The sequence below is a fragment of the Apostichopus japonicus genome, chromosome 12 (assembly GCF_037975245.1).
Source record: "Apostichopus japonicus isolate 1M-3 chromosome 12, ASM3797524v1, whole genome shotgun sequence".
Taxonomy (NCBI): Eukaryota; Metazoa; Echinodermata; class Holothuroidea; order Aspidochirotida; family Stichopodidae; genus Apostichopus; species Apostichopus japonicus.
In genome coordinates this window covers 25,475,376-25,487,564 of record NC_092572.1, presented here as the reverse complement: position 1 = coordinate 25,487,564, position 12,189 = coordinate 25,475,376, and the positions used below count along the sequence as shown (strand labels likewise).

Here is a 12,189-nt window from a genome sequence, read left to right as displayed (position 1 = left end):
CGTTTATGGTTCAAGTTTTTTCAACTCTGTATGTACATCAAACTACTTTTTTGCTGCTTCTGGGTAAAAACGGTGCAAGCATTGCCAACACCACATTTAAAGCGCTGTGTAGAGTTACAGAAAGTGTGGTACTGGGGGAAGAGAGGGATATGAGGGGGGGAGGAAATGGGGGTGGAAGGGAATGGGGAGGGGGGCTAGAGGAAGACGAGGTTGAAGCAGTAGACAGAACTTGTAGGCCAGCGGATATGCCATTTCTCAAATAATGAATGTTATACTGTACAGTAGTAGGGAAAGGCACATGTTGATATCACCTAACCTGTGATACTCAACTGGATATATCTGTGTGGGCGTGTGTGTGTGTGAAAAGGGTTTATTATTGTAGTGACTCGTTATTGTACTTTGCTTGAAATTGACAGCTCAGTAACTAGTAGAATTTCAACAAAGAAGAAAACAGCTTATAATTGTACATTGTTGGAAATTTATAATTATAACAAGAGTACACTCATGCTTAAAGCACTGGTTTGTTATCTGTTCATTGTTATTATATTGTTACAGTTTGCCTAATTGTTGCAGATGCCTAATTGTTGCCAATTATTTGTGTCTGTATGCTAGCTAGGCCGAAAATGGAACCCTCAGGTTAGAAAGTTCACTGTGGAGGTTTTGCTTGAACTGATTTTATATAGGGAGTTCTCATATAGAATGCAGTCTTTTATAATTCATATGCTGTATAACATGGGTATCAGTAAAAGTACAATCCCCATTGAATACAAACTTGTCCTACTATATAGCTGAGTACAAGGCTCTCTGCATTTAAGTGCAAACTGTTATGAACTTTGTATAATATTGTATGTACTGTACATATAAACTATATAGAATCTAGGCTAGCAGTCTATGATTAGGACAAATGATGCATGAAGATTGAAGAACTAGTTCAACAGTTTGTCAACATATATCAATTTACACTTTTTTTGAAAGTAAAATAGAAACATCTGCGTTTCAGTTCACTCCACTATCATTTATATTTGCATTTCTTCAACCCCTAGAAACTTTTCACCTAGGACGAACAACTCCATTTCCTTAGCTGGTTAAGTAGTGTGACAGGGAAGGGGTGGGAGGGGGAGGGGAAGGTTTGCTTTTGACCCTATTTACCCCAAAATGGGAAAACCAGAGATTAGTTCTGTACGCAAAATCTGTACGCAGAGATTAGTTCTGTACGCAAAATCTGTACGCAAAATCACCAAATCACCAAAATCACCTTGTTTGTCTAATGAATTATCTTTAAAATTGAAAAATATCTATGTCATATGATATAAGTAATGGACTTCCTTAGCCTGTCATACTGTACCTCTGGGTACATGGAGGACACTATAGTGTCCCATCAATGTTGTAGGTACATACCTTTCTGTATACAACTGTTGTATTACCATAACTGACCCTGTAAGTGGGGTGGATGGTCGTTTATGTGAGAGGGTGGTTCGAGAAAGTTCAGGCACTTGCTCGGACTCTCAAACTGTATAATCTGTAAATTGTTTTTTTTTTTATCTCACACATGTCCACAGGTGCTCCAGAGTTTCTCAGTTCACCACCACCCTCTGTAGTCTTCCGTGAGGGTGATACAAATACACTGCAGTGCCTTGCGAAGGGTATCCCCACCCCGGAGATACAGTGGTACAAGCAGGGACAGCAACTTCGATCCACAGGGTCCTTAAAGGTACGGGGCGATACCATTACGTTTGAGGAGGTGAAAAGAGAGCATGGAGGGACATACCTATGCAGAGCAGAGAATTCGGAGGGAGCTGTCCAGAACGAAACCAGAGTGATCATAGAAGGTAGATTGTGTTTACCTTTAAAGCTTCAATTAGCTAAACGTGTCACTAATTGTGTTTGTTACTCTAATTAATGTCTTCCTCAATAATTACAAAAGCCTGACGATGTACCTTTATTTTTTGCAAATTATTGGCCCCTTCGCAGAGATCTTGTGTTTCCATTTTTTATTGATAAATAAATGTCCAATTCTCTGTATTGTTTTACCCGAAATTGGATCTCCAATCCACTCATGCTTTTGTTTCTCACTTGCTCTCATTTCCCTGTTTGTACGTCTTCCCAGGCGCACCGTTGATATTTGTGCCACCGCAAGACGCCATCGTCCTACGTAGTCACAACGCCAGGTTCGACTGCGAGTTTGAGGCCTCGCCGTCCAACGTCTCGCAGAGGTGGTACTACGAAGGAGCCGTGGTCCAGGAACTGGAACAGTTCAGAGACCGTCACACGTATCAGCCCTCTGGGGCCCTGTCCATTCACGGTGCCACTGTCGAAGACGAAGGGAACTTTGCCTGCAGTCCGTCCAATGGGATCGGGGAACCGCCCACCGCCTTTGCTTATCTGACTGTGCAATGTAAGTATAAATTGTCTGGCAGTGTGTAGAGTAAAGTGGGTTTGGGGTACCGCCCACAGCCTTTGCTTATCTGACTGTGCAATGTAAGTATTATAGTCTTGCAGCATGTACAGTAGAGTAAAGTGGGTTTGGTAGGTCGTGAAGGTGATGCCATGATCAGCAGGGGAGTCAAATTAGATGTAATGAATTGTTGTTAGCTTTATATATTTACTTCATGCCTCGCTTACCTGTCTCCTCACAACCTTGGCACCACATTCTACCATGCCTAGAATGAACTGGTAACCTTTTAACACTGTGCGCCCTCTATGACCGGCCCCCCCCCACCCCCCGGTCTATGCCCTTCATTCTCATTCTACCATCCAAAGTGCCAACATCGTGCGTTTTGTGGTCTGGATTTCCTACAGCGATTTTTGTACAGAATTGGAACCTATGTTCTTGGTCTTTTCCATAATTTGGATACTTTTTATTGGATAATTTGGATTGTTGTTAGCTAGTTATATAGACTGATCGCATTGAGAATGTACAGGAGACTGGATGATCTGTATATCATCATTTGAAAAGACAAAATAAATTACTGAAATCGGTAAGATTTAACGTTTACTGGGTTCATTCGAGCGTTCAACGTTAACATCGGTAGCTTTACTCAAATATCCATCGTTAATGTTCAGTAGAAGCACTCGAGTCGTAATCGTTAGTGGCAATAGAGTTACTCGAGCATTTAAACATCATCGTTAGTGGGCTATCTTACGTCGTTAACGTCGCCGAACTTACCCAAGCATTCAAAGTTAATGTCGGTGGAATTTCTCAAGCATTCATCGTTAATCTTAATAGACTTAAATGAAGCGTTACGATTAGCCATCCTTACAGCTGCTTCTTAAGTTTGTTTACACAACTTTTTAACAAACGTTCTGAATATAAGATGCCCTACTTTCTAAATTGCACCCATAAAAAATCTTACTTTACCCAAATAAATGTGAAAATATCAAGAAAATGAACGCATTGATATGATGCAACAAATGTCTTCTGCCAGATGCATTAATGTTCTCATTAAAAAAAAAAAAATAGATTTTTTTCCATTTATACTTTCTCTTCATTATTGGAATTGAAACTTAGTTGTAAGGGGATCATTTTTCGAATAGTACGTTGTTTGACCAAAATCGACTCCAAAAACTGATTCAATCCCTGGACTTTGAATTTCAAAGCCCACCACCCTTGTAGCTACCGTTATAATCTATAACCCCCACCCCCCTAGTTCAGAACATTAACAAGAGACTATCCAGCACAGTTTGTTAAAGGTCATTTGGGGTCACCAGAGGTCAAATTGTGTAAACCTTGTAATCACGATATCTCAATGCTGAAAGCTTGGGCCGACCACTTATTTAGTGTGTAGAAGTACCACATTGAGTTAAAGAATCCACATTTAGGTTTTCCAATTTTTTTTTTTGTTTGTTCCCCAAACAGATGCAGCGTTTGTGATCTCGATGGATTCACCCGTTTATGCTGCCAGGTCCGAACCCGTCAGCATCCCTTGCCTGTCCGATGCCAAACCGACGGTTTCAAGATTTATCTGGAGGAAAAATCAAAGAGAAATTGCTGTTGATCAATCAGATAGGTAAGACCTAAGTCTGTGCCTGGTTTTGTTTGGTCTGATTTGGTCTGGCCTGGTCTGGTCTGGTTTGGTTTGGTCTGGTCTGGTCTGGTTTGGTCTGGTTTGGTTTGGGTTGTTTGGTTTGGTATATGTAACAATTTCCAACGCACTGCGATGGATGTACTTATATATATAGTATGTAAAGTTATTGTGATTTCACTTAATTCAGTCAAAGGTTTTACCAGAGTGCTTCTCTGTGTCAAGGTGATGTTTTGCTTTGGATTAAGTTAATCAACACTGTCTATGTTTACTTAAAAATATATGACAATGGGGGGGAGGGGGGGTGGAGAAAAAAAACATGGAAAAAAAAAGTTTAGGGTTCTACAGGTCTTCTTCATGTGGCTCTTTTCTTTTTACAGATGCAGCCATCCTCAGGGTCATAGGTTTGGCTTATGTAAATTTATATGTAGATAAGGCAATGAATATTTATAACCATGCTTATGATGGTAAACACCCAGCACAATGTTTATGCCCTGATAACTCCCAGTCTGTGCAATATTAAGGTTGAGATCATATTAGTTACGTAGTCATCACAAGTCTCCATCCTAAGGCAGTGGCGGCGGAACCGGGGGGGCTTGGGGGGGCTCAGCCTCCCCAATAAAAAAGTTGAGGGGGCAAATGCATGATAAGCCCCCCCAATATTTACCAAGGCTCCGAAACGTACATCTGCCCATTTTTCAATGCATACTTGTCAATCTGTCCAATGCACACGTATACTCTATAAGTGTAATAATTTTAGTAATTCCTGGGGGACCCTCGGCCCGTCCCTTGGCTATAGACCACATTGTCACCCCAACCGCGTCTTCACGCCCCGTGAAAAGTGGAAGCAGTGAGTGTGAGTACCGGTAAGCGTAACACAACTTCGTCTTAGGCCAATGACTTGCCTCATTTCAGCCAGTTCTCCGACATCCCCTTACTTAGTGGCGGATCGAGCGTCCATATATACAGTCAGGGGCGGATGCGCCCCCCCCCCTGACGGACTCAAATGGACTGCTGGCGCCCTTTTCAGCTTTTCACTACTTTTTACTTATTCGCGATTTTTGACTATTTTATTGCGCTCTCATATACCTATTGACATTTGTCATATTCTGTCGGTGTAATTTTCCGACAAAATGGCGACGACATCTATTTATTCTCAGTTTATCTGCAAATTAGCAAGGCCCCGGAGAGGGTCATTTCCTGCAATCTCGGGAGTATCTTTACTCAAAAATTTTCTGTACGCTCCGCGCCAACCTGTGGTGGCGCTCCGCTTAGATAGTGTCGAAAGCGCCCCTACAGACCATTCTTGCCCCCCCGACCAATACCCCTAGCTCCGCCACTGCCCTTACTACACTCAAAAACGTCTTTGCGAGTACACTATGAGTAATAGCTACTTTCTTAAAACACCATCGAATATGCAAATTACAATGTTTTTACAGACTTTACGTGCAATCTGAGAAATTGCAGGCTTGAGACCCATATTTTAGGGCCAGGTATTCGCAGCATAAAACACTCGGGAAGTGCCGTTTCCGGCCATCTGGGGGTTTGAAAAAACCCAAAATTTTCTTGTACGCTCCGCGCCAACCGATGGTGGCGCTCCGCTTAGATAGTCTCCACACATTAGCCCCCCCAATAATTTTTCCGTTCCGCTGCGCCTGTCCTAAGGTATAAGATAGGGTTAGCAATTCTGGTAATCAAGTTGGCTACCTGATGTGTAATTTCTGAAGGACTAGTTATCCCTGCTTCTAGTAAGCTCTGTGCCTTAGAGAAATGCTGGTCTTTAAAAAATAATATATCTAAAAATTATATATATATAAAAATTTTAATATTATTATATATCTACTGTAACAAATATTCATCTTTTGTTTTGTGTTTGACAGATTTTCAGTTTCTGAGAGTGGAACCTTGACCATACACAGAGTAGAGTTCAGCGACATTGGAGCATATTCATGCATACCATACAACGTTGTGGGCACGGAAGGACCCTCAGATGCAGCCATCCTCAGGGTCATAGGTTAGGCTTATGTAAATTTATATGTAGATAAGGCCAATGAATATTTATAACCATGCAATGTTATAAGGACTCTCAAATTCGACCATCCTTAGAGTCCATAGGTTTAGTCTTAGACAAATTTGTATGTAGATAAGGCCAATGAATATTTATAACCATGCAATGTTGTAAGGACTCTCAGATGCAGCTATCCTCAGGTTCATAGGTTAGGCTTATGTCAATTTATATGTAGATAAGGCCGATGAATATTTATAACCATGCAATGTTGTAAGGACTCTCAGATGTGTCCATCCTTTTGATCCATAGGTTTAGTCTTATGTAAATTTATATGTAGATAAGGCTAATGAATATTTATGACCATGCAATGTTGTAAGGACTCTCGGATGCAGCTATCCTCAGGTTCATAGGTTAGGCTTATGTAAATTTATATGTAGATAAGGCCAATGAATATTTATAACCATGCAATGTTGTAAGGACTCTCAGATGCAGCTATCCTTAGGGTCATAGGTTAGTCTTACATGAATTTATATGTAGATAAGGCAATGATTATTCATAACCATGCAATGTAGTAAGGACTCTCAGTTGCGGATATCCTTAGGGTCCATAGGTTTAGTCTTACACTAATTCATATTTGTATCAACAATGGATATTCATATAAATTACACATCACTGTAACTGATTGGCCCTCAGCTACAGTTGTTGTTAGGGTCATTGGTATCATATTTCAATAGAATGATATGTGCATAAATTATAGGTGGGAATGTGTATGTTTATTAGTCTGGTATTTAAGTGTTATTTTATTGAACATTACTATATATGTATGGAGCAGCTAAACATATTGATTGTTAGCCAGTAAATCTGGGGTGAGGGAGGGGTGGGGGTACAGATCAAATGTACAGCTGATGGAAGAGGAATCAAGATCAAAGAAGGGAGGAACTCTACCTCAATCTTTTTCTGCAGAAAATGCAGATTTAGCATTTGTAAATGAGACAAGAAAATATCAGAAATGTTGATGTATGTACCCTTCATACTTAAGATGCGGTCATGTCTGCAAGACTCAACTGTTTAATATCATTTCTTTGGATATTTATGATTTACACACTGTAAGTCGATGGAATAATTTGTTGGTGTGATCCTGTTTATTAACTCTCCAATTCTCTTTCCCTCTTCCTCTCTCTTTCAGAAAAGCCCTCCTTCGCTTGCACTCCTGCAAACAATCACCACCGTAAGGTGAACCAGTCGGTCACTTTCAAGTGCATCGCAGACGGAAATCCTCCGTTAGAGGTGGAGTGGCGGAAGGTTAGTCACATGTTGTGATGTCATCTATCGATCATTCCCTCTAATTCAAATGATGCAACTCTTAGAACCATCCAAATGGGGAAAGAAAAGACTTTATGAGGACATGACCAAAAGATAAATTTGTCCCCATAAGTATCCTCCTTACAATGCTACTTCATTCTTGCTGTTCTCATGACTTCATTATTGTTGGGTTTCCCAAAAGGGGAAAACTATGTGAGGGGTCACCTACAGTGTGGATCGCAAAGTCGGTAACTTCAATAGCTACGGTTAGATTCGTCCAACATGGCAACATATAGAAACGTACTCAAAGCCGAAGCCAAAGTGAATTAATCAGGTCACGCGGCATCCGGAGACTATTCATGCTTAGTTCTTCAATACCGCCCTCATTGCCTTTCAAGAATCATTTCATACTGCAGTTTTGATTAAGCTATTGTGTTTACCCCAGTATATTACAGCCGTGGGAATTATACTTATGTTGCTGTTTCTGTGCTGGGCATTGTTCCCATTGGCTCAGTGCAGAAAGAATGCAAAGAGGAAATCTGGTAAAAATGCTGCAAACATATATAGGCCAGTACTTCTATGAATAGAATAGCTGGCATCGCTTACACAGAGTGAGGCCAATGTTGAACCCCTGGAACTAATGCAAACACATTTAGACTTGGTGCTTTATATCAGGATGGGAGGCAAAACCTTATTAATGGAATCGGTTTATGTTTGGCTTTGTGAAATGTCAACTCAATTCTTTAGATTCCCACAGTCTGTCACAAAGGGGGGGGGGGGAGTTACTCCAGCAGTAGCTGTTGCCATTATTGAACATATATATCCTTTTGTGTTCAAAGCAAACCCAATTTGTGTCTATTATACTGGTTTACCACGACTGTACATATTTAGATAAGAAAAGACAATATTTGCCGATTGATAAGAGTGTAAAATACTTAGAATGTAACCGTGACAGGTAGTCCATGAGATCCTGCCGATGGGAATTTAAAATTCAACAGAAAGGAACCAATTAGATTGTAATCAGTTTTTTTTTACTAGTTGATATTAAAAAGGGGAAGGGGGGGGTAGGGGGTTGCTAGGGTTATATTACATAGAGGATAGAAGGGGATGATAGAGTGTATAGTAAGACAATGTGTAAGTTTAAAAAAAATGAAAAATACATGTATGGAAAAGAGATAGTGGCCATATGATGTAGCCTGTATCACTTCATGAACGTATGATGAAACTTGAATATATAGGTGATTGGGAAAGGGCAGTTTTCAGATATTAAAAGGGGGTGGGGGTGGTTGGGTGGGGGTGGGTGGGTGTTTGGGGAAAGAGGACAACAAAATTGGCACATCAGTTCAGGAATACTTGGAAAAGGAGAGGGGTGTTAATGGGGGCAGGGCAGGGACGGATTGTTGTACCCGTCGACCAGCTTGGTAGCGTTGGACTGCTCGATCTTTGGGATCAAGGTCTTTGAGGGCGCCAGCATTCTTTTGATGTAATGATCCTTGTGTGGTCTTAGATAACAAAAGCCACACTTAATTGTTTCAAAGCTGAGTTTGAGCGATGTATGTCCCATAATTGAGGTATGGTCAACGGCTGAAGTAGATAAGGAAGGGGGTTGGGGGAGGGTGGTGAAGTGAAGGTACATCATATACCCAAAGGAATATTTTGTAAAGAGGTGTGTGAGTAGGAGGCCAAGGCAAGAGCAATATTTAAGAAAGGACAGCTTTATTGGTAGTAGGACTGTATCAGCTGGTAATCAGTTCATTCAAGACAGGTGGATGGATTATGGAATGATGCTAGGGGGGGGGGGGACGGGGGACTCATCAAGATGCAAAATCTACAGCTGTTATAACAGATGAATAAATTGATCAAGTCTACATTTTGAGGTTTGGGAATGACTTGCCTAACGGCTCGATAAACCCTTCACAAGGAGCCTTCGTGGAATATAATTCATACAGCCTTCTTAACATTGACATCCTTTATTCAGGTGGGAGGATTGCTTCCAGAAGACAGACATGTCATTACCTCAGAGGGTCTGACCATCGGTAACCTGACCAAGGAAGACACAGGAGTCTACGAGTGTTCCATCACCAATGAAGTCGCCACGGTGACTGCATCAGCCAATCTATTTATTCAAAGTAGGGATGGGTTTTTTTTTTTTTTTAATCTAAGGGTTGTTTTTTAGTCATTAGTTTATATGACAAGTTCCTACTTTGAATTGATGAAGGAGGGAGTGGCTGGGACTCTGGAGTGGCGAGGGAGTTGAATACGTGATGGATAGGTGTTTTGAAGAAGAGCGTGAGTGACGTGAAAAGAGACTTCTTAAGTTTCAAGTCAAACATTCCAGAAAAATTGACATTTGAAGTTTCACCCCAATGGGGGGGGAGGGGGAAAGTACCATCTCTGGGTGACCCTGTACAAACTAAATAACAAAGAAGCACGTATATTTATTCCTTCAGTCAGTTTGTCAGTCGGTTGGTATTAAAGGGACTACAATGAGTTAATCCTGACACCAGCAACTTTATTATGAAGAACAAGAAAATAAATCTATTAATTTAAGAAATATTAAAATATGAGCCGTGCAGTAGAAGTATCATTTCACTGTTTGCGGTTCATTTACACCGCTTTGAATCTTAACCCTACAATTTGTTTATCCTATTCAGTGACGTCGCCCCACATGCCTCACAACATCTCCGTGTTGACAAGTTCGACATCAGCCTACGTTTGGTGGTCGCCGGGTTACAATGGAGGCATGGACCAAAGGTTCACTGTCAGGTAAATGACGCTGGCACCTATTGTATGATCACTTGAATTCTAACAATTGAAAAATCTAACAATGGCGTGTCAATTGTTTAAATATGAATAGGGTTGGCAGTAACATCGTGGGAAATAAGTGCAAGAGTGAATTGGTTTCATTGTGTCAATTAACTGAACAAGAACGAATGTACTTTTAGTTTGGTTTGTAACGGAGGGGGGGGGGAGTAGGAACCAATGCACCCTAACAATTTCTAGCACCACTGAGTATTGGTTTTCCTCTGGATATTGGCGCTATATAAATTTGCATTTATAATTATTATTATTATTGAGATGTGCATGTACCGCCAGATTCTGGCAGCTGTAAACATAGAGATGCAGCCTGTAATTATAATAATTATTATAATTATCATAATAATAATAATGTAACAATTATTATAACTTTATAATTATATAATATAAAATATTTGGATTATAACTATAAATTATTATAATAGTTGGAACTTACATTGTTTGAATGTTGGAACTTACATTCAAACTTACATTGTTTGAATCAAAATGGTTTATGTCATATAAATTAAGCTGTTCCTCTCAAACATTTACGGACGAAACAACAAAAAGTTGAAAAGCAAGATGGTTTTCTGTCTCCAGGTACAGACCAGAAACCAATTATTATTAATTATATAATAGTTAGATTATAACTATAGTATAATTATAATGTAATTAGAAGCAAGAAACTGAAAGTTTTGACATGTTTTCTGCATCTAAAAATGCTTTGAAGTAGAATGTCTGCTTTCTGTTAGATCAATCCCTTATTCAGGTTAACTAGTACTGCTAAATTGCACCATTCCCAGCGAGAGTAAAGCTCGGCTTGCACAACGTATCAAGTCATGTCTGGAAGTCTGAGTTGATGATCAGTTATATCAGGGAGGGAACTTACATTGTTTTAATCAAAATGGTTTATGTTATGTAAATTAAGCCGGTCCTCTCAAACATTTACGGACGAAACAACAAAAAGTTGAAAGAAAGATGGTTTTCTGTCTCCAGGTACAGACCAGAAACCAACAGTGCGTGGAGCCATTATACAGATATTCCAGATACCGTGTCTTCCATAGTGATCCACGACCTTCGACCTACGACCGAATATGAATTCTCTGTAACGGGACGGAATGACCTAGGTGCAAGCGGATGGACCGAATCGATTACCGTGGCGACGAAAGGTAAGAAAAAAACGTATAGACCTGTGCAAGTTAACTTTTGAAATCAAAAACTAATTTCTTCCTCAACTAACATATGTGTGAAGTATTTTTACCAGTTAAACATACTGCTTTGACAGGTAAAGTGTCGATATATAATAGACTTTTTTCTTCTTTTTTTTATAACAAAATGGTCGCACTCATTACATATTGGTAACACCTCCTTTTCCCCATCCTTGAAACATAAATTTAACTCTTTCACGGAGCAAAAATCTCCTCATCAAAGATATACTAGCTCAAACATTTCACTCCTCAGAAGAAAATATAACTTGAAAGAAAAATACTGTGCCTCTTTTCCTTGTATTTTCCTTGTTAGGTTTCAGCAGATAGCAATCACAGCAAGGCTGATTATGCCATTATCTGTGACCAATGATTATTTTAAGGAGGCCTGCACGACGATTGAATGTGTCGTCAAAGCTACCAAACAATAAATCAACAGATAAATGAAACCTGAAAAACGATTGCTGTATTTGGGAATCAAAATTGGCAATTATTTGGAATAAAGCTGAACAAACAATTGTCGTTCCTTATATAGAGCAACTTAATACCGATCTTAATCCTGTATTAGCTTCCAATTCCCCTCCTCTTAAATTCGCAGCCATCTCATCTGCCGTTGGGTGTTGCATCTGTTTCGTTTTATTCGTCTTTAGCTGACAGTTTTTGCTCCTACCTCCCAACTGCACTTTGAATTTTCTTAAATGTATTGTTCCGCTGAAAAGTAGCTGATAGTTTATTTTTTCCATTGACTTTCCATTGTAGCCTGTTATATGTATTTTTTTTTATGTTATTTCATGTTATTTATTATTTTTTTTGTATCCTGTCACCCTCCATCTTACTTCATTGTTGTTCTCCGTTT

The 12,189-nt window shown here is 39.8% G+C and overlaps 1 protein-coding gene across 5 annotated transcripts in view; it reads left to right on the top strand.

Annotated features, from left to right (window-relative positions):
* The window catches only part of LOC139976770 (protein turtle homolog B-like), a 74,660-nt gene that overhangs the window by 47,445 nt on the left and 15,026 nt on the right, over positions 1–12,189 (top strand). For all 5 annotated transcript variants that reach the window (XR_011796251.1, XR_011796252.1, XM_071985511.1 and 2 more), the window contains exons 3-10: positions 1,560–1,829; positions 2,108–2,395; positions 3,857–4,007; positions 5,903–6,036; positions 7,217–7,332; positions 9,311–9,461; positions 9,987–10,098; positions 11,125–11,297. Coding sequence is in view for 3 of the 5 variants with exons in the window: in XM_071985511.1 (XP_071841612.1) it covers positions 1,560–1,829; positions 2,108–2,395; positions 3,857–4,007; positions 5,903–6,036; positions 7,217–7,332; positions 9,311–9,461; positions 9,987–10,098; positions 11,125–11,297 (1,395 nt within the window). In the remaining 2 variants the exon portion in view is untranslated. The remainder of the gene's footprint in view (positions 1–1,559; positions 1,830–2,107; positions 2,396–3,856; positions 4,008–5,902; positions 6,037–7,216; positions 7,333–9,310; positions 9,462–9,986; positions 10,099–11,124; positions 11,298–12,189) is intronic.